At 38.9% G+C, this 24,048-nt stretch overlaps 1 protein-coding gene across 1 annotated transcript in view; it reads left to right on the top strand.

Annotated features, from left to right (window-relative positions):
* Positions 1 to 9,324: 9,324 nt before the first annotated feature.
* The window catches only part of ssh2a (slingshot protein phosphatase 2a), a 48,290-nt gene continuing 33,566 nt past the window's right edge, over positions 9,325 to 24,048 (top strand). The window contains exons 1-2 of the mRNA XM_057838989.1: positions 9,325 to 9,536; positions 14,987 to 15,030. Coding sequence (XP_057694972.1) covers positions 9,474 to 9,536; positions 14,987 to 15,030 — 107 coding nt within the window. The 5' untranslated portion in view covers positions 9,325 to 9,473. The remainder of the gene's footprint in view (positions 9,537 to 14,986; positions 15,031 to 24,048) is intronic.

The following is a 24,048-nucleotide window of genomic DNA, read 5'->3' as shown; positions in this document are numbered from 1 at the left end:
GTCAAAGAGATCATCTATTTGATAACCTTATCAATGCAGTTAGCAATAGTAAAAATCGCATTGAATACGAGAAAAGGATTCATGGTTAACTGGAGATTACTTTTTATGCAAAGTACAAAAAATGATCTGGGCTGTGCAAAATTAAGGCTGACTTGTTCCCTAAATTCATTGCACTCACTGATTTACCCTAAAAGATAAAATCCGCAGTCGGCACTATCAGCAAACAGAAAAAAAAAAGGGGGGGAAAAAACAATCTTTAATATGTTAAATTAGTGTGGTAAATTTGTGTGTTAGGAGCTTCAAATACAATTTTTGTGTATATTATGAGTGTGCACTGTGCTGGAGTCATTACCGTTTATATTGGTTTTAATTTAAAGTTCACACATGCAACGTGCACATCCAAACATTCACACCTTACTGTGTGTTTCTCCCATATGCGCACTCTTTATTGTGGTAATTTCCTCCAGCTCCCTTCAACTGACTGACGGACACATCCGGTGTTCTCGAGGCTGGGTAATCGCTGCAGATCTATATTAAACAGTGGAGCGGAGCCAGTGCATCCCAGCTCCTTAGCTGTACCTGTCATCTAGGTATCTCCCTACCAGCCTGCATCACTACCAGTGGTCTATCAAGACCTCCAATTCATTTTATCTTCCCATATCCTTCTCTTTCTCTTTCTTAATGATGGACGATCATTCTCACTTTTCAAGGTCTGCCATTTTGACTGGTTGGGTCTGACCTACTGCACTGAGATAGCCCCAAATCTTTTTTTCACAGAGCTGCTTAGTTTGACATATCTTTCAACTCATTTTGTTGGACTTTTCTCACTCTTGATCTGACGGGTGACTTTCTAGGGCAGGTTTAAAATTCTGGCATTTACCTCTCTAACTTGCTCTGTCCGTCCTTTCAACCGCTCTCCATTTCTTTCCACAACCTCACTCGGCTGATACGCTGATATCGCCGCTGTCTCTGAAGAACAGGAAATGAAAATCTTTTTTCCCCTGCCGCCAATCAGTTGCTCCAGTCCTTTATCGTACAGAAACACAGAATCCCTGCAATGGTCGTCTTTCTCTCCACTAATGAACTCATTTTGCAAGGTGAGAGAATACCATCTTATCTTTGCTGAGGAGGCCTTCTGCGACAGGCACACACCTAGCTTCTTGGATCATATCACTGTTACCAACATATATACAATAACAAAATCCTAATGTTTTGTCCGCTCATTACAGTTAAGAAGACAAAAAAGCATATACGGAGGTATGAAAAAAGTATCTGAGCCTTTTGGAATTCCTCCCATTTCTGCATACAATCACCATCAAATGTGATCTGATCTTTGTCAAATTCACACAGATGAAAAAAAGTTTCTGCTTTAACTAAAACCACCCCAAACATTTACTGGTTTTCATATTTCAATGAGGATATCATGCAAACAATGAAACATGGGGGAAAATAAGTAAGTGAACCCTCTGCCTAAGGAAACTTAAAGAGCAAATTAAACCAATTTTTACCAAACAATTTAAGTCAGTTGTGTGCCCAATCACTGATGAGTGGTTTAAACTGCCCTGCCCACTATAAAACACACACCTGGTAAGAATTGTCTTGATGAGAAGCATTGTCTGATGTGCATTATGGCTCAGTCAAAAGAGCTGTCTGAAGACCTGCAATCAAGCATTGTTGATTTGTATAAAGCTGGGAAAGGATACAAAACCATCTCTAAACCTCTGGATGTTCATCAAACGACAGACAGAGAAGTTGTCTACAAATGGAGAAAGTTTGGCACTTTTGCTTCTCTCCCAAGAAGTGGCCGTCCACCAAAGATGATGCCAAGAGTTCAGCGCCGAATACTCAGAGTGGTAAAAAAAAAACGAACCCCAGAGTGTATGCTAAAGACTGACAGAAATCACTGGTACAGTCCAATATCTCTGTGCACACATAAACTATATGTAAAACTATGGCCAAGAATGGTGCTCATGGGATGACTCAACGTGGGAAACTATTGCTGTCTAACTTAATGTTCGAAAAAAGGCACTTGGACACGTCACGGAAGTTTTGGCAAAATGTTTTGTTTGTGATCAAACCAAAGTTGAATGGTTTGGGAGTAACACACAATGTCATGTGTGGAGGAAAAATGGAACAGCTCAGCAACATAAACACCATATTCCCCACTGTGAAGCATGGTGTAGGAAGCATCATGATTTGGGGCTGTTTTGCTACCTCAGGGCCTGGACAACTTGCAATAATTAATGGAAGAACGAATTCAAAAGTTTATCAGGTTGTTTTGCAGGAAAACCTGAGGCCATCTGTCACTCAGTTGAAGCTAAAAGAAGGATGGATGCTGCAACAAGACAATGATCCAAAACACAGAAGTAAATCAACTTCAGAATGGTTTCAAAATAACAAAATACATGTTCTGGAGTGGCCAAGTCAAAGTCCAGACTTGAACCCCATTGAGATACTGTGGCATGACCTAAAGACAGTGATTCATGCCAGACATCTCAGGAATCTGACTGAACTACAGGGGTTTTGTAGAGAAGAATGGGTCAAGATTTGTCCTGGTGAATGTACTGGTTTATGAACGTTTGTGACACGCGATGAAACAGTAAAAAGTAGGATGCCAATTTACTGATGCTAACAGGTGGTTTGCCTCAAAATCGTTACACATCACAAACACTGCTTGCACACTTATCATGCCCTGTCACACACTATTCTGACCTACCTTCTATCTGGATGGATGGATGGATGGATGGATGGATGGATGGATGGATGGATGGATGGATGGCGGGCGTCTGTTATTTCTTGTATTATTTTGAAGAGTGAAATTGGTCTTTCCAGCTCATAATGCCAATTACTGCTCCTCCCAACACACATGCTCTGAATTTACTATTTTGTGAATCAGTTATACTCAAACACATACACAGTAATAGACTTGCGCACAGGTAAATGTGAAAATGGTTATTAATGCATTAAAGTGACAAATTCAAATAGAGCTTTGTGTACATCGCCGTCTAACGGTTGGCCGCCATCAGTGGGGTTTTTGCACACATACAGCAGCCCAGTGTCATTCAATGTAAACAGTAACATGAGCTGCTGGCCGTGTGCTGCAGGCGAAACACCTCGGCAATGGCAGACGGGATACTTCCGGTGGTTTGGTTGGAATAGTCTACATATGAATTCAAAATAAAGACCTAGCTGCTAAAATGTTGTCTCTAAAAGTCGTAAAGCTATAAAACAAACAACAAAAATGAATTAAATGAACAAGAATCTTACTAAGTATTTCATAATGGGTCAAAATTATTTTTCAGATCATGTGACTAGCACCTTAGAGACCTTAACCCTACTAACCAAGTATATATCTTGTATGTTAATTTTATTGCCGACATTGTGTTTTGGGGTCATCAACATGAAAAGTCAAACTCCGCTTGTGATTAATGACATACCCAGGGAGGGCAGGCAGTTTGGGATACTCACATTTGATTGGCTAAAATAATACAGGCATTGACAAAATATCTTGTTTTTTTGGCTTACTTTAGCTTTTATTTACATATTTTTCAATTCTGTTTTTTCATTTTACCAAACGAGATTTATTCCGCTGGGATTGACATGATGAAGGTGTTGTCATTTCCTTTAAATTTGATAATTTCCCAGTGAACCCTCACGACACACTGGTAAGAAGTCATTACTATACACTGTGTGTACACTTAATAATAGGTCATCTTCAGATCATCTTAACAATTTTCCCCAATTTACTAACATTTTACAGTATTATAACGTCTGTCTTAGTCAGACATAATCAGTAGAGGGTGGAGCGTTGTACATTTCATCTAACTTTCCTAGGAAAGAACAGATTAGAATGAGCTCACGTCTCCCCCTATTGGTACAAAATCGGCATGCTCTCTAATACACTGTAGAACCGTCCTGACCATGTCTAACCACCGGAGAAGATCTTATGAAGAGGCGAGATCAGGGGGTGACGCAGACGTGCATTCATTCATTTATTTATTTATTTGGCTAAACCAAAAAGAGATTTTAAGGTTTGTCTTAAAAAACTATCCAAATTATTGTGCTACTTATTCCTGCTTCAATATGTGATCAAACACACACAGGCAATGACTGGGACTCACACATTAATCTGATGCAATCCCTAATACAGAGCAGAGCTTTCAATTAGAAGAGGATTGTTTTACGTCTCATAGCCTCTGCGGTGAATTAACCTCCAGTCTAATCCTAATCTTGTTTTCTACAACACACTTTTATTCTTCACTAGCACCTGCTATGTGGCGTCGTGCAAGCAAAGGCTCCAGCCCTCGGCCATCTTTACCTTCATTTTGTAGCTCATTTGTCTTCCAAAAAGCTGTTGTACTGTGGATCTCATGCAGTTTGCATACTGAGTGATCCAGCCTGAAGAAGGCCAAAGATGGCCTCTCTGCTTGAGCTCTCCCAATCATAATAAAGGTGCATGTGGAAAGGGGGTTATCATCAATCATTGTGACGTTCCTCTTTTTATTTCCCATTTCCAATTAAACTATGAATGCTCACTCATTTTATCTAAATAGAGGCCATGATATTATGTGATCATTGGTGTTTGTGTGACACATTTCTTCTGATTGCCATTATCATTACTGCATGACCAATAAGGAATATATGGAGAATGGGTGGGGGATTGGGAGGAAGCAGCAATAGGAGCAGGGTAAGGAGACACTAGCAATGACCCACATAATGCAGTGAATCAATTGCTTCATACACAGATTCTCATTTTTTATACCCCCGTCCCTTTTGGTGTCTGCATTCATTATTTTTAATAGTAAGTTGGTTGTCCTCGTTCAGTAACGCTCTGTAGGGCAAGTAACCAATTTTGGTAATAATAAAAAATAATTTTAAAAAAAAGACCTTGCGTCAACATATGTGGACATTACATTTTGGGTCATTAAGGCCACATTTGTATTATGCCAAATAATAATATTGTGATGTATGGATACCAGATCTATATTATAATTGTAATATATGCATATGGGGGTGCCAATACTTTTGGCCAGCAGTGCACGTAATATATATATGCAGTATAGAATAGATACAGTACAGGCCAAAGGTTTGGACAAACCTTATTCAATTCAACACATATAAAGGTCCCAACTCCATTGATAAAGCAATAAATTCCACTAATTGAACCTGAAAAGGCATACTTGTGAAGTCAAAAAACATTTTAGGTGACTCCCTCTTGAAGATCATCAAGACAATGGCAAGAGTGTGCAAAAAAGTAATCACAGCAAAGGGAGGCTACTTTGAAGATACTAGAATAATCATTCTTAGTTTTAGTACCTTAAGTGAGAATTTACAATGTAAATAGTCATGAAAATAAACAAAACCCACGAATGAGAAGGTGTGTCCAAACTTTTGGCCTGTACTGTATACATAGGCTATATGGGAAGTTTAGGGTCCTGCGCCATATCATTGCTGTTCCTAGGATTGCTCTCTTCTGGACAGAGATGTCTGATGTTTCTCCAGGTATCTGCTGGAGCCACTTATCCAGTGTAGGGGACATGGCCCCCAGTGTTCCTATGACTACGGGCACCGTTGTTGTTTCTCCCTGGTTCTTTCCAGCTCTTCCTTGAGCCCTAGGTATTTCTTTGGTTTCTCATGTTCCTTTTTCCTGATATTGTCATCATTGGGGATGGCTACATCGATCACAATGGCTTTCCTCTGCTGCTTATCCGAGATCACGATGGTTGGTTGGTTGGCCACGACCATATTATTAGTCTGCACCCAGAAGTCCCACAGGATCTTCGTCTCATTTTCCACCACTTTGGGAGGTTTCCCATTGCGATCTAGGGGTCTTCAGTCCATACTCATCACAGATGTTTCTGTACACTATGCCAGCTACATGGTTATGGCGTTCCATGTATTCTTTTCCTGCCAGTATCTTACAACCTGCTCTTATGTGTTGGAGTGTTTCAGGGGCATCTTTGAACCGCCTGCATCCTGAATCCTGTCTGGTGTGGTATAGCTGGGCCTCTATTGCTCTGGTGCTCAATCCCTGCTCTTGTGCTGCCATGTTTAGCGCCTCTGGGCTGTCCTTCAGACCAGCTCTCGCTAACCATTGGTTGGACTTGTTCATATCTGCCACTTCAGTTATCTCTCTGTGGTACATCCCATGCAGGTTTTTTTTTTCTCCCATGATGGTAACTCCAACTTCTCCTTTTCAGTTACCACTGCCTGAGACATTTACTAAGTGCTTTATCTCTTTGGCCCATCTTTGTTATGTATTCCTGGAGCTTGGATGTTTCGTCTCGGATAGTGGTCCTGATGCCCACTAATCCTTGGCCTCCCTTCTTCCACTTAGCGTATATCCTCTGGATACTGGATTTGTGGTGGAACCCCCTGGGCATGGTGAACAGCTTCTGTGTTTCAACATCTGTGGTCTGAACGTATCTGATCACTGGTAGGACATAGCCGTTAATTGCCCGGATATTGTTCTTGCCACTGAGCAGACTTCTCAGGACCTGCCTTACTCTTTGCAGATACTTGACCGTTGTAGCTTTCCTTGTGGCCTTTTCGTGGTTAGCATTTGCCTGTGGTATTTGGTGTATGTATATATATATATATATGTGGCGGAAAATACAGACAGGACTGAAAAAGCAGTTTCTGCTCTTGCACTCCTCTTTAAAAGTAACTGCTGTATTTTAAGCCAAAACAACTGTTGTGTTTGATAGAACAATATGTCTATATGCTGCCATAGCAGATTCATGGCACATGAAGCCCCCGAACTATTTTTAATTTGCCTGTTTTACCCTGAAAACCCCCGTTTACAGACGTCACGCAACCGTTTTTGTTTCAACCCAGCCATGATAACAAGGTAAAACAATATTTATTATTCAAAATGTCTGTCATTTTTAGCTTGGAATCATTAATTGATGTGTAATATTTTGTTTAAAAAAAAAAAAAAAAAACGACTTTAAAAAATTATTCACTCACATATTTTAAACTTTTAAACAAATGATGCCACAATGAAAAAAATGGCGTCTGTAAAAAAGACACGGATATCTACCTCATAACTATCGCTCAATTGTGTTTTTTGTTACTCTTGCATTTTCCCCAATATTTTAGATGATAAATAATCGATCCAAACAAAGAAAAATTGAAGAAGAAAAAAACGTTTAAAAGGGTATATACATGAAAAAGAAAATTTCGACCATTCCTTGATGTCTGCGATTTCTGCATCGCGACCCTTGTTATATTACCATGTTTCACCCATAAAATCCCCCAAAAATCCAGCTGTGACCATTCACAGCTGTGTCTTGACACTCAATGATACATGCCACATGGAGTTTTTGGATCGAAACATGGTAAGTACGCGATAATATCTCGTTAAAGTCATGGCGTCTGTAATTCTGCTCTCGCGTGCTCTCACCTCCAGATAGGGTTTTGCTGTTTAATTCTACTTTTAATTTTAAATTTTACTTCCCCCAGGAAACTGAGAGCTTTCCAATGATGTATCACACATGCATATCGGACAATTTTGAAAGCTGGCCAAATTGGGGGTCTTGGAGCGGAACTTCAAGTCACCTGAGTGTATATATACTGTATGTATATATATATATATATATATATATATATATATATATATATATATATATATATATATATATATATATATATATATATATATATATATATATATATATATATATATATATATATACTGGACTGTCTCAGAAAATTAGAATACACAATATTCTAATTTTTTGAGACAGTCCTGTGTATATATACAGGACTGTCTCAGGAAATTAGAATACACAATATTGAAACCTTTTTTTCAAATTTGTAAAAAAAGGAAAAAATAATATGTGTAATAAGCGCTCTAATATCTATAACCCTGGCTAAATCCTGTTTTTTTTTTTTTTTTTCTCATGGAACCTGCAGATACATGTAGTGACTTGCATCCAAGATTTTTTTTTTTTTTTTGAGGAAAGATATTTCAAAATTCGGAATTAGTCTCAAAATCATGAAATTCTAAGTGTATCAAATGTGATACATTTGGCAGGAAGGGGAAAATTAATACAACCATGAATTTAAAATGGACAAAAACAGAAATACACTCAGCTGAATAAATAAAAGAAAATATTTTTTTAAATTCCTTTTTGTTTTCAAATATTTATAAAAATAAAGACGAGTTGAAAAAACATCTTAGGTAAATTAATAAAAACATTGCAGTTTTGCTTTGTGAAGGTATTTTAAAAAATATATATTTATAACAAATTGAAATAAATCAATGTGTAAATTTTCACAGTCCCCCCCCCGCAACAAGTGGACCATCAAACTGGATGGTGGGGGTGGGATGCAAGTGGACAATTTTTCACAGGACCCTCCACCCTTTTCGCTTCGCTTCGTGTGTGTGTGTGTGTATGTGTGTTTGTGGACCCCTCCAGACAACCGGCCAAGCGGCTGGCTGAATATTTTAACTTAAAGACTATATTACAGCTCTGCACATCATCTTACCTTTCTGTTTGACCCTCCCTTCGCCCAACTACGCTCACTTTGTGCCCAGAAATTGGGCCCCTGAGAGGCCCGGTAACGGTCCCACACACAACACCGCCCTAAATCCGACCCCTGAAGAGAATATTTACTACAAACTGATTGCAAAGACAATGATAGGCGTCCAATTGATTTAACCCGGGAGGTCTGGCTGTGAATGCTCAGTTTAGTGCCAGTGACGCCGCTAGACGTACAATATATGACTGGTAGGGATGGCAGTGATTCACTGCAAGCCTCCATGACATTGAAAAAACACAAGCTCAAATACCACCTGCTTTCACACCCCCTACCCTGATGGCACTCTCAAGACAATGCATGAAGTCAGGTCATTTGCTGCACCAGCTATAACAGACATGATCATACTACATACTTCATGCTCCTAATCAACCATGTCCCAACTAGTCTATTTCGTTTTCATAATATCACTTTATGGGCGTAGTCACAAGCAGAAAGATTGGATTTGGGTTTCAGAAGTCTTCACGCCCTTTTTGACAGCTGGCCACTCCAACGCATGCGCACAACCAGCGGCTGAACACAAGACAAAAATCAAGTCATTCCAAGGCATTCAAAACGGAGGGAAAGGGTTGATGATTCTATTTTCAAAATAAAAGTCCGGACATTTTACGCCGTATAAAGAAAAGGAAGACTGTTTTTTGTTTTTAATGAATTTGATCAAATTATGTATCTATACAATTTTCTAAATAATACAGCAAATAATAGAAGTGTACGACCATTTCATTTAAACTATAACTAAAACCCTACTTTACAATGAAACATGCACCGCCGGATGTTGCTAATGAATCTATAAAGCATGACTAAGCCGGGTCATACCAGCGATCAGACTTAACCTCGAGAGCTAAGTGTAGTTTATGTCTATTGAAAATGTCCGGTATTTTGTTTTTTTACGCTCGGTGACCGAGGTGTGAGCAGGTGCAGCCGGCAGGATGGCGTTGGTAACAGTCCAGCGGTCGCCGACTCCGAGCACTACCTCCAGCCCCTGTGTATCGGTGAGTATCAGTCTACTGTTTTGACATCTGGCAGAAAGCTCCGTCCAAGTATCACTCGTTTAACTCGCCTTTTTTTTGGGTGACTTTGTTCATGCACTGCTGAGCTGGCTGCATAATAGCCTGTTAGTAAAGTTATTCTCCGCTTTCCAATTTTCTCAATATCGCAATATCATTGTTTTAAAACTACGGTAATTTAGCTATATCATTAGCAGTTAGCTAACTTACTTCCGCCTGAGTCTGGTCCGGAAGACGCGTGACTAATTGAATGTATGGATAAATGACGCTTTTGTTTGAAAACTGACTTTTTAACGATGCGGTCATCGTTCGAGAAGTTAATTCGTCTTGTCAAGTCAGCGTCCCTTCTGCTACATTGACCTCCATTAGGGTGGTTAGTCGGAGTGACAGTGGGGAGAAAGGAGCCTCCCTGGAAGCAGGTTAGTGTGACAGTCATGTCAGATCCTTCGAGGTTCCTCTTATCTTCTTGAGCGCCCTCGACATGAGACATGAAAACTGCTGACATACACTTAGACACGACTGTGTTGGTGTGTCTTTCAAAGATAAAACTGGCATGTAGATAAATCTATGTCGTCAACAGCCTTGCTTCTAAGTTCTGGTTGAAGTACAGCTCCTCGTTGGGGACAAACAGACCTAGACATTAAGTACCAATTAGGGGTGTGACAAAATATCGAAATAGTGATATATCGTGAGTCGTTATATCCCAAAAGGTTATCGATATGCTCCTGCCAAGAATCGAGATATCGTTTTTAAAATGTGTCACTGTTTAAAAAAAGAAAAAAAAAAAAGGAACCAACAAGTTGCTACCAAAATCTTCCACCAAAATAGTGTCTCAGTTAACTCTAAGACTGCATTGACGGTGCTCGACGCCCAATCCATTTAGACTGGGAACATTTGTTCATTCCAGAGCAGAGTTATTCTGTCCGATTTTCAGGGCATTTACAGGTCATTTCCCATTGAGTTTGAGTCACTGCCTTTACATTTGGGTGATTCCCAGGTCAGTTCCTTTTCTGTTACTCAAAATAAACAGGAAGTGACCCATAAAATACCCCAAAATCAACAGGAAGTAACTGAAAATCAACTTGCCCAAAATTACCTCATTGCCTGGCATTGGCTGTCACTGACGGCCAGACCACCAATCCGTTTGAAGTGGGAGGGATGGCAGCAAATGAGCTGCCATCCCTTCTGTCCCTTCAAATGGATTAGGCGTCTACTAGTGATAAACTCATTCCAATTCATAGCAGAAGCTTGTTTTTCTGTTCATTAGTTGTTTGTAGAATATCCTAGAATGATTTCCTGACCAATGTATCGATAATCGTTGTATCGCCATATTGTCAGATCGTTACCATGAGCTTTGTATCACAAATCGTATCGTATCGTGAGGTACCAAGAGGTTCCCACCCCTAGTACTAATCATCCATTTCCTATTTTGTTTATTTTGATAAAAGGTCGCGCCTTTGCAATAAAACGGAGGTATCCATGCAGACTTCGGAAATGGAATACGCTACACTGTGGACTGGTTGCATTTCAACAAAACGGTGCATGTCTTCAGGGGAAAAAAATCTCCAAAGTATCGCTGCAAGATTAAGCGATTAACTTGAGTAAATCGATTAGAAAAAAGATTCGAATTAAATTTGGCTGCATTGAGTATTCGCTCAATTAAAGTGGCGTTGTAATGGTTTGTTTTGAAAGTGTTTGCATTTAGTTTTATTGATTTGGGTGGATACACTGCCCTCTAGTGGCAATAGTGAATATGGCATAACTCATTTTCACATGACTGAATCCAGCTGCTCCCTGTTAAGACCAACATAAGCTAGTTTTAAGTTTGTTTTTGTTGCATTTGTATATTTTTTTAGCCGTTTTTAATGGGAATATGTTTTTGAACCATTTGTTAAGACCATTGTTTAAAAAAAAAAAAAAGATCATTTTATAGTTTTTAAGCTAGCGGACTTTTGCTATGTAAGTTAGCCAATTGTTCTTTTGTTGTACTTAGATCCTCATTTATTTATTTTTTCATACAGTGTGTGGCTCAGCTCAGGTATTTTAAGTTTTTATGTTATTATTTATATATATATATATATATATATATATATATATATATATATATATATATATATTTATATATTATGTTATTAATTAGTTCATCGATTAATCGACTACTAAAATAATCGATACCTGCAGCCCTAGTCCAAAGACATTCCCATTCATATTATTGCTTTCGGAGAATTCAGTCTTTAATGACCATAAAATGCATGTTTTTGGAATATGCAAGAAAGTCAGAATACCCCGGACTGAGCAAACTATTACACAAAGGGTCGCAGTGGGGGCAGGTTTTCATTCCTGCTGATCAAGAGGAAAGTTTTCACCAGTGCGTGTTTTACAAGATTGGTTACAAGGTTGTTTCAGCAGAAATCTTATTGGTTAAACTGTCTGTGCTGGATCATTTTGAACAAAATCCTGTGATCACAGCGGCTCTTTAGGACGAGTTTGGACACCCCTGCCAATCATTGAAAATGAAACTCTCATGCAATGGAATCTCAAACTATAGTCAGATGTACTTTTGACTTACATTATCAACAAGTCTCAATTTTGGTGTCCATAATATAATTGGGGAGTGATTACAACATAGGCCCTCCTGATAATTACGTGGTTATTTATCTTTCTCACTTGGGGGATGGAAATACACTTTATTGAACCAACTATTGGTGAATCCAAATAAAAGGTACAGTTCTATAATATGTTCCCTTCACAGTTTGTACAGTATAAATTGAAATTCAACTTTTGGTTGCATTTTAGTCGCTAGTATAGTCTGTTTCGCTAGCACACAAAGGATGGTCTAGAGCTGGGGTGTCCAAAGTTTTTGCAAAGGGGGCCAGATTTGGTGTGGTAAAAATGTGGGGGGCTGACGTCTTTTACGTAGAACAATATATTTAAGCAAATTTTAGCAAGCCATTCTGTGTGTCACATTTGCTTTTATTTTTTTAATTAATAATTTCCACAAAGTCTTGCAACTCGCCTTTGTGGCGTTCTCTTTCATCTCTTCTCGCTGTAAAATTAAACTAGCTTAAAGTTGCTTCAATTTCTCGCTACGTATCTTCCCTGTAATCTTGTCGTACATGTCAGCGTGTCTGGTAATATCGCCTCACATTGAACTTATTATAGTAGTATAGTATTTTAGTGAAGAAATAGTCCAATTTCCACCTATCCTTGAAGCGTCGGCCGTCGCAGTCAACTTTTTTTTTTTTTTTTTTTGTTGATTGTCGCCATTTTAGAAAATTGGGAGTAAAATGTCACGCGGGGTAATGTTGCTTAGAGTGCTGCTGCCTTTTAGTGGGTAAATGAGAAGCAGCATTTAGTGTGTAAGCTACTTCATATGCTGGTAGCAGTACTGCTGACCAATTTATTAGGTCTTTGTGCGGGCCAGACATTATTGATTTCATGACAGAGGCTGGGGGCCGGATGAAATCTGACCACGGGCCGCATTTGGCCCCCGGGCCGGATTTTGGAAATGTCTGGTCTAGAGAGATGAGCCCTGACCTCAACCATCAAGCACTTTCAGGTTGTAAAGAACAGTGATGATGAGGCTGGACCTCTCCCAGGTCCAATGCTTGGCTTGACAGTAACACTTTACATTCCAAAACCATGTAGGAAGAATACTTTTGGAGGTATGCAGGAAATTGTGGGACATCTGGATGAGGCTCTGTAAGACATACCAATATGTTAACAATAAGTTGAGTAAGTGAATAGGTATCACAAAGGGCAATAAAGGCACGCCAGAATATCCTGTACGAGTCCCCATTGCGTCATTACCTTCCTATCGTTTTGCTGTTGAACTCATCTTCCAAATTATTGACCCAGCAGTTGTCCCAGCTCACGTTACTCGCAAAGAACACAGCAGGGAGTGGCCACCCTTGTGTGCAGTAATCTGCCTAGCAGCCCATCAAATCCCCTCTTCGCATTGGCTATAAAGCCACTCCCTGCACACGCATGCAGCTGTGGTATCCATAGAGATGATCTTGTGGATGATACCCCATTGCTTATTATACTGTATAAAAATCATCAGCACGATATTGTATAATATGCAAGATGAAACCCAAAATCTGTATCAAATTGTCTGTCTTTATAAAGATGAATAGCAAGGTAGAATGTACTGTATTACTCTTACTTTATAGTCTCAAACTAACAGGTGTTCATTGTCATGTTTTTCCATTTTGGGTAAGCAAAATATTGAAATAGATATGCTGTAGACATCTGTCCATTCGTCAGTTTGTACATCTGTCTTAAAGCAAGGCTTTTGGATCGCTGATCCAGTGAACATCCCTTGGCCTGGCAGCTGTCCAATCACTTGATCAGTTCCTTGGGATCGGACTAAAAGCAGTGAACATGGTTTACTTAGACTCGACTCACAATCTCACACCTGCATCGCCATTATTTATTAGCAGCCAATTGCATTGTAAATCCAATTTTTTGTATTGTTGCCATTGGTTTCCCAGTGTGTAAATATTGTACATCTTGCCTGTGAATTCACTTGGGCTAACAAAATGATACCAAAGAGAAAGTTCCTGAGTTTTTGGAGGGATTACCACAGGGATTAAAATGTTTGTGTTTGTGGTGGACTGGTTCCTGTGGTGGGGGAGGATGATTGCATTGGGGGTGGGGGGGAAGCAGCAGCGATTGAAGACCGTGGAGCCTATTTAATCTTTATCCTTTCTGTCTGTTCTGTCGAGAGTGCCTAATATGACGAAATGAAACATCTCTTTCGGACTTTTATTGGAAGGTTAATTGTCTTTGCCCTACTACCGTATTTTTCGGCCTGTAAATCGCACCTGAGTATAAGTCGCACCAGCCATAAAATGCCCAACGAAGAGGAAAAAAACATATATACTGCAAGTCGCTCCGGAGTATAAGTCACATTTTGGGGGGAAATTTACCTGATAAAATTCATTACATAGAACAGATATTTAATCTTGAAAGGCAATTTAAAATACAGATACAACAGAGAACAACATGCTGAATAAGTGTACAGTATGATAATGTTACATGGTGCACGAACAACCAAATGCGAACGTGGCCGGTATGTTAACGTAATATAGGTATTAAGAGTTATTCAGATAATTATAGCATAAAGGACATGCTAACAAGTTTACCAAACCATCAGTGCCACTCCAAAACACCAAAATAGCATGTGAAATGATATAATAATGTGTTAATAATTTCCACACATAAGTCGCTCCTGAGTATAAGTCGCACCCCCAACCAAACTATGGAATGAAAAAAACTGCGATTTATAGTCCGAAAAATACGGTATGTGATATTCTGTAAACACCAGGCAACCCTCCTGGTTTACCAAAAACACTGTTCTTCAAGATCTATAGATGTGAACTAATGCTAGTATTGCTGGTAATGCTGATAAGTGTATGTTTTGTATCTTTTAGGAGTCGGGTAGTGGTGAGGATGAGTGTCGCTCTCAGCCCAGAAGGTGAGACCACAACCTGTATAGTCACTCACTCTCACACACCTACGTCATTCCTTTGGTATCTGTTCCTCTCTGAACATTGCAGCTCTCACGCTAAGCCACTAGGGGGTGGTTGCATATCAACATTCTGGCATTTGCCCCTCAACTCTGTTCCTAGTTGATGCAAATGTTTATCCCATATTATCACAAAACCTCGAACACAATGAGTTAATTTAAATAAAAATCAACTCTATAGACAGTAAACTATCTGAAAGATGAATGAATAATAAATTATAGAATTTTCTTAAATGTGCTTGATGAGGTTAGACGAATATATTTGCGCATCAGTGTAGTCTTACTTTGAATGCATGATCACTTGACCAGTATAGAAAGTTGCTGAGATACTTGAATTTGATAGGCTAAAATAATACTGCATTTAAAAATGGCTATTGGCTGTTTCTTCAACTTCCTGACTGGCTTTTGTTTCCATTTTTCTCAACGATTACACATCAACAAAATGACATTCTATGTCGTTTTACTTCATTAAACAAGATTCTTTCCACTGGTGATGCACATGCTCAAGGGCTTTTCTATCCCATTAACTCCGCACATGAAATGTAAAGGCTTGAGCAGTTGAATATCTTAGTGAGGTTGTTTACAAAAAACGGTTTGAAGTCAATTAATCAAAAATGCAGCATGGGCAATGCTAAGTTTGTTATTTCTGTAATTAAGACATTTTTGATTTGCCAATTAATAGTGTCTTGTGAAAAAGAAAATAACATCTAAATTAAGCCCAAAACATTCACAAATAATGTACATGTTTTTGTCTGTGAACACACAGTTTGTATATGCGTAAAACAATTTGTGCATTTTGGTGGCTCTTAATGAGTGAATTATTGCCAAGGAAAAGAAAGATTGCAGAGGCACTGATGAAATGCATTGAAAATAGTGGAAGTTAAACAGGGGAAAAGACTTGTTTGCCATGTGCACAGTTTTCGATTTGATCCTGACTTCAGAAATGCTAGTACGAACTTTAAACACCCCCCCCAATAGTTCATAAAAGGACGTATGTTCCTTATTATCTGTTAGGTAATACATGAGCACAGCAGCAGCTGGTGAAATCATTCCCATTGACATAAAGTCAGTACATACTGTATTCCTCCTTCATCATCAACTTCCTCTTTCAACATTTGGCTTGTAGCTCACCATTTCTTAAGCATTGCTAAACACGCTATCATGCCGATTGCAGCCAGTAACCTTCTTGAGTGACCCCAATTTGAAATTTCTATTACATAACAGCTGGGGTCCAGTTCATTTTGTTGCCCACACTGCGAAGGGATCTAAGGAGCAGCTCTTGTCTTGTGAAGATGCCACTGAAACTTAAAGGGGATACAAGATATTTTGCTCTACTCTAAGGCTAATTTCATGTGTCATTACTACTCATTTGCATCACTAATAACTGTAGGAAATATTGTTGTTCCCTTTACAACGCTACCTTTTTTCCCATTTAAATAATTGGATTAACTGTAGGTGTATTGTGACGGCACACAACAGTCAAGGCCAAGATTGAAATATCCGTCTTGTAAACCTAATTCGTCAAATTTTATTCTCTGCAGATGCGAATATGATGGATGAAGGGAGCCAAATCGTAAAAGAATGAGGTTATGGGTCCTTTTGCATTTTTCAAAGCTCTCTCATCAAGGTTGCAGCTTTGAGACTGTCAGTACATAGTAACTGGTTGTGGGCAGCATTGAAAAAAAGTGCTAGGTTTCAACTCTAAGCATTGCAGTGCCTTTGAGCAAGACACAGAATCCCCAACATGCTCATGACTCTTAACAAATATCTGTGACGCAGATAGCAATAATCCAACAAATAGGAAAAGCATGCATGATACATCCTAATAGGCCGCTATGCAACTGTTTCCAAATATAGACAAGCCTGCACTGGAAATACCATAGCAAACGGACTGCTTGGGGACTGTTGTCTTGAAAACAAAATAAAGGGACAGACTTTGCCACAAAGCTGTTGCTCTTAGCAAACTGATTAACAAACTAATAGGGGTGCACCGATCATAGTTTTCCGGTCGATCGCTGGTTTTTATAAAAACTGACCTGGCGATCTAGCTTTTTGCTGATCACATTTTTTTTCCACGAACAACATCATGCGCCTTTAAAATGCCAATCTTTTTTGGTTTTATTGCAAAACATTGAAGATTACATGTGAACCAAGAGGTTTTTAAATTAAACATGCCATAGTTCTCTTAAAATAAATAAATAAATGAATAAATAAAAAGTTTAAAACTTTTCTTTCCAAACTCCCAAATTATATCTTCTTGTACCGAAAAATAAAATTTAGTAGTATTTTGCTTTACAAAAAGAGTCAAATGTCAAATGACAGATGTGAAGTTAGTTGTCATGAAAGTATGAAAATGTCTAACAAGTGCTAAAAAAAAGCATGATGGGGGACAATGGCCACCTTGTGTTTCAGAAGTGGTAGTTTGGCCACAGTGCATGCAAACAAGAGCCCCTTTAACACACTCCGAAACCCCGGGAATATCTCGGGATTTAATTTTGCAGCAGTTGTATGTGAAAACAATTTCCAGGGTCGACTGACACGGAGATTACGCGGGCATTTCACGGGTCGCGTGTTAGTATAATGTTGCGGTGAAGAATGAAATGAAGCGGTGTGCGTGAAAGCAGGCGTTAAATTCCCGGGTCACAGCACGATCGTTGATGACGTAAATATCATGGCGGGCCTATCGTCATTTCCTCTCTCTTCGCAGTAAGACGAAAAGCGGTAAACAAACATTGCAATTATCAACAAAACAAACATCGCAATTATCAACATAGCAAGCTGGAAATAGCTAAATTAAACAAAAAACATAACGAAATTAAATTGCTACGGGATCGTAGAGCCGAAGAAGAGAGTCCATCGTCCATCTTTGGAAATGTGTGGTTTATTTTGTTGCTGATGTAAGGGTCAGCTACTGCGGAAACAAGGTTGTACTTCAACGCAGACAACAACGGAGGGATGCGTTCAAGGGTTTATTAAATACAAACAAAAATACACGCGATTGTAGAAAAGGGGCATAACACAATGGATCCGTGACAGTAGAACCGAGGAAGAGAGTCCATCGTCCATCTTTGGAAATGTGTGGTTTATTTTGTTGCCAATGTTAGGGTCCGCTACTGTGGAAACTAGGTTGTACTACAAAGCAGAAAACAACAGAGGGAAGCATTCAAGGGTTTATGGAATACAAACAAAAATACACGTGATTGCGGAAAAGGGGGAATAAGTCAATGGGTCCGTGACAGTACGTCGACGGGGATCAATAATACTAACCTAGCCGATAAGACAACAAAACAAAGCCAGCGGGAGTCTTCCTTCCACCCTTATATTGGATTGCCTGGGCTTAAATACAGTCTTCATGAGCTTGAATGGGCTGCATTTACGACATCGGGCACGCTCCCTCTGGAACAAAACTCGATTTGACCACCATTGTGACAGCCGATGCTGACCAAAAATGACGTTATATCCAGGTTATAAAATCGTGACAGCAGCCCTCCCCGCACATTGCGCGCCAGTGGGCAACATGGGACAAGTATGTGAAGTGTCCAACCCGCTTCATTCTCGGGACATCTCTGCATGCATGAAAGCAATGACACGAGTAAATCCCGCGTCACCTTACGCGGGAATTTCCATGGATATGTGTGTGAAAAGGACTAAGGATAGAGGAAAGAATTTTGTATTTGATATGGATTAGATTTTCCTAGTTTATAGATTGTTGTGAAGTGCATCAATTAGTGGTGTCACCTCAAAAATATTATTATGGGACTAATTACAATGTAGCCCCCCATTCACCTCGAGAAAGCTGAGGCCAAAACCTAAAGAGTTCACCATATCCAAGACTACTCTATTATGCTTCTGCTATTTTGTGCTGTTATTTATCTTGCTGGGTGGGTCCGTTTTGTATTCTATACTTTTCAAAAGAAATAGAGGTTTAGGAAACACCTGCGCAAAGAGCATGCTGCTTATGTAATTAGCTTTTTGACATTGTCCATACTTTTTTTTGTAATGTTCAATATTTTTGCAGAGTATGTAATACAAGGTCGGAGTCAAATGTACGGTCTCATATTTATAGATGGGCTTATGGTCATAATTAAGCAATCTTATTTATATCTCAAACACTGGCATTTCCACTGTGGAGTCTTGTCTTTATATATTCTCAGTAAATATTGACTGTTTGCTTGGCTCAATAACATGAAGAACATTGCTTAGTCTTTTTTAAATTTCCTGTTCAGGATTAGTGTGGATAGAAGACTCACAGAAATGCAGATTGCAGATAAAACAAATACATTGTGACATTTGGTTGGTCCACATCATGTTAAAAGTCTTATTACATGGCATGTGTCAGTTTTCACATTGAGGCTCAGAAGTAGAGCAAGTAGCTAAATCTTGAGACTTCTACTGTATTTGGAGAAATTGATCAGATAAAACCCAAGTAAATATGTTTATATGCCACACTATTTTTTTTTTTAGTTCAAAATTGTTGGAAAGGGTGCCCTTCATCAACCATACTGCTTATCCTCAAGCGGGTGAGGGAGCCCATACCAGGTTCAATGGGCATTGGGCAGGAAGCAGGGTACACCCTGAACTGGTTGCCAACAAATCGCAGGGCACAAAAAGACAAACATTCATGCTCACATTCACACCTATGGACAAATTGGAGTTAATTAACCATTAAATCCATGTTTTGGGGATGTTGGAGGAAAATGGAGACCCTAGAGAAAACACATACATGCACGGAGTAGACATGCAAACTCCAGAGCCTAGAATTGAGTCCTTGATCTCAGAACTGTGAGGTGAGGTGCTGGCCAGCTATCCACTGTGCCGCCTATAAAACAATTAATCATGTGTGACGTGGCGCAGCAAAATGAGTCACAGTGACCCACTTTTCAACATTGAGGTTTTGGCAAGATCAAAAAGAGTACGGTCTCAACTTTCCAAGGGCATACTACTCTTTTCTTTTTTTGTACATCAATGCAGTGGGTATAAAATTCATCATTTTGTAGTTTTACATGATGACAACAATAGTTTTCAAATACAATTTCAGGGCTCCAGACTAACATTTTTTTTACTAGGAGCACAGTGGCCCCTAACTTAAAAATTTAAGGACGCAAGCAGAAAATTCAGGGATGCACACTGTAAATCAACATGAAAAGTTTTCCTCTAATTTTCACTGTTTAACCGAAAAGTACTTTCATAATAAATCCATAAAACTACGGTACAAACTTTGAATCCATATTTTATTCAATATCAGTTTTGATATCAACCAGTAAACTGCCTATGAATTAGCTTAACATGGGAATTTTGTTCTATTTCTGTCGCTGTCACCTGGCACTACAACCAATTGGCAACAAATATTGATCGACAAATCACCTGCGAGGATACTGGCCAACCCGGAAATTGACATCCACGAGCCACACTTTGGCAACGTGGAGGAGCAATCATTTTAGCAGTGTGCAACTAGCACATACTTTATGATACCTCAGCAGCAGCAGTATAGGAAGTTGTTGGCACTCAGAAAAGACCGGAAATTTTAAAATGCCCTCCAAATTCATAGCTAATCAGAGACTAGTGATGGCGTGCAGGTAGACGGCAGTGCGTGTCGCTGTCACTTGCCGCTGCAGTCGCATCGCGCCCCGTGTGTTGGCTTTCAGCTCAATGGCGATGACTTTTGCATTTTGCCATCGCTCATCGCCTCTCATGTGTCGAGCCCATGAGTTGGAATTATTCCTTTGAAATGGTGGCGGCGGGTTTCTTGGAAAGAAAGTAGTCACTTATTGTCCCTTTCGCCATTGTTCCCAAGTGCTGTCAAGTTTTCTCGCTACCCCAGTTATGACCCGCTCCACAGAGTCCATGTAATTTCCCTTAGCAAACCAGCTTGTTATATTACCACCAACTAGTAGATTTAACCATGAAGCAGTTTGTCAACAAAAAAAAAAAAAAATGCAATAATGTATAATGTCACCGGTCACGCATGTGCAAGTAGATGAAGATGAAAAAACTTCCACTGGCTTTAATTGTAGTCACAAAATGTGACCATTTGGTCGCAGTCTGGAGCCTTGCATTTATACGTACGTACAGTAATTTGTACACAATTGAGTTCGACCCTTTTCCTGAATTTGCAATCTTTCCGACCTAAAAATTGGTGTATATTTAGTGAATATTGGTGGCCCTGTATTCATGTTCTGTGAACCTGTAGTACAGAATAGGTGGCCCTGTATAACCTGACCCAAATGATGAGTACAAACCTCAGGTCATCTTTGAACTCCATGTGTCTCTTCCTTTGCTCAGAGTCCAGTTGTGTAACTTTTCCAGAGCTCAGCTAAACGGCAAACAACATCCCTCTCGTATTACCAGCCTGCAATCCAGATTCCCACCAAAGGCCAGTTAATTTGACCGCACTAAACGGAACCTCATGACTAAAGCATCAAAGCAGCTGTGTTTGGGTTGTGAGCTAACATGAGAGGACACTAACTAACAATGTGATGCAACAGTTGAGCATAGGAAGGTGAGACGAGCTGTGGTGTTGCGTGACGACAGCCGAGCAGGTGATGTTGTTTGTGATGTAATCACTGTTGTATCAACATTCGCCATAAGTTGTTATTGTGACATTGTGACATTATTGTTGTTATTGACATTTAATGTTGACATTGTTTAAAACGGCTGTTTATTAGATTCAAAAAATGCCAAACAATAACTACATGTTGGTTCTTGATTGTGGCTTGTGTTTACAATTCAAGTCTTGCATATTCACTTTTAATTGTTTTTCACTCTCCATGAACATGTGAGTAAATGCATGGCCTCGAAATTCCTTACTTTGCCCCCTTATTATTTATTTATTTTTGTAAGTTTTACAACAAAGCCAAGCAAGACTAATGGATAAAATGCTGGATTTTATTAAGTATATCTCAATTTCAGAGGGATGACATAACAGCATTCACTTTGAGGAGGCCTGAATTACACAATTGGGTTATACAGTGTGTTGGCCAGAACGTTTGGTTAGGAATGTGGGAACAGATGAAGCTTGCATGCAAGGCAATATTTGATAAAGTGTGCAAGTAATTCATACACAAACACAGTATTAACAATATTACATAAGTAGCTGCACAAAAACATGCTTTTTAAACTTCAGTAAGTAAAGGGCAGCTGAACAATATCTAACATAATGTAATGTTGTTGCTACTTTTACCCCACCATTTTTAACCCTGCGGTTTATTCGTTCATTTTTACTGGCTAATGAGCTGCATGTTTTTGGTGTAAATATCCCATATTACAATGTGGACACCTGTGGTTTATAGTGAAGTGCAGTTTATATAGTCTGTCGTCGGGTGTGTCTTATAGTCCAAAAATTGCACTAATAGTAATCATTCATAAAATGAATGAATAAAACGGCCAATATCTATCTAATCTATATTAATTTTCCATACACATGGGTTTAGTGCTGAGATGATGATTCGATTAACTCGAGTTATTAGAATAGGAAAGATGCTTCGTTTCAAATTTTGCTGCTTTGAGGATTTGTTTAATTAAAGTGGCGTAGTAATGGTTTATTTTGAAAGAGTTTGCATTTAGTTTTATTTATTTGGGTGGATATACTGTCTTCTCGTGGAAACTGAATAGAACCAATTTAACAAGGCTCCTTGTTAAGACCAACGTAAGGTAAGTTTTTTTGTGAGCTCATGTTTTTTTATCCATTCGTAATTTAGTTTATAGATATATTTAGCAGTTTTTTGGGGGGAATATGTGTTTGAACAATTTGTTCAGAGCATTGTAAAAAAAAAAAAAAAAAAAAATGTTAGCTTTTTATAGCATTTAAGCTAGTGGACTTTTGCAATGCAAGCTAGTCAATTGTTCTTTTTTGTACTTAGATCCTCATTTATTTATTTTTTATATCATTTGAGGCTAGGCTCAGGTATTTTAATTTATTTTTAAATAACAGTGCAATTACTGCATAGTTCGAAGAAACACTTGGGAATTTTATTTTGTATTCGCATTTAATACTCTTTTGAACGTGCAATTGTAGCAAGTCTTTGTTTCACATTTCCTAAAATTTATTCTGCAACGTATTAAATGTTCCTAATCCTATCACTCGCTTATTCGAACTAGTTGATAGATTAATCGATTATAAAAATAACTGATAGCTGCAGCCCTACATGGGTTATTGGACAATAAACAAAAAAGCAAGCATTGATTTATGTTACTTTTCCATACATAAAGATTGCAAAGTTAAACTGTCATGAGCTGATATGACCTTGACAAAGTGAATGACAGTTTTACATCGTCTCAAATTATTGACAGGTTTCTTAGGGCCCTAGATGTTGTTAGAACAGTAGAATATAAAATGTATTTGAGGTAATAAAATGAGCTAAAGCATCCTTCTTTTTTGAGCTAGTTGCGGTATATGGGAATTGCTTTGTTAGGCTTTTTGTGTCTCCAACAAGCCTGAGAAGACAAGTGTGTACATCTCCACTTGAGTCACATTCCACTAAAGAAGCCGGAAGCCCAGTGTGGATGTCTTGTGCTGTCTAGTTCACATGTGGTTTGCGTCTTATGTAACACAAGCACAAGATTTGGGTGTGGGGAGAGTACAAGTCATCTTGAAAGCAATTCAAAAAGGCATGCCGATTTAACTGCCTCTATTAGATTAGTTCACAAATCAGACCTTTTTTCTTTGTGCCTGCGCATTGTGACAAAGAGGCGGATGAGGAAGTAGTAGGCCTGGTGGCTTGCCCAGAAGATGCCAGTTATTGATAGACTTCAATTCAAATATAATTGATGTTATCTCCATCAACAGCAGCCAACGATTTAAAAAGCATTCATTAAAATAAGTTTCACTCCAAGTATAATGATTAATGAGTCGGGTTCATCTTCATAGTCCAAACGAGTCTATTTTTTTTACCTGCAGTATCAAGTATGAAAATAAATAAACCAGTCATCAGAATGTAAAAGTGAAAAGATTATTGGATGAAGTTCCTT

Source organism: Corythoichthys intestinalis, chromosome 6 (genome assembly GCF_030265065.1).
Source record: "Corythoichthys intestinalis isolate RoL2023-P3 chromosome 6, ASM3026506v1, whole genome shotgun sequence".
NCBI classification, from domain to species: domain Eukaryota; kingdom Metazoa; phylum Chordata; class Actinopteri; order Syngnathiformes; family Syngnathidae; genus Corythoichthys; species Corythoichthys intestinalis.
The sequence above is the reverse complement of the archived record's forward strand: the minus strand, read 5'-3'. Positions and strand labels throughout refer to the sequence as shown.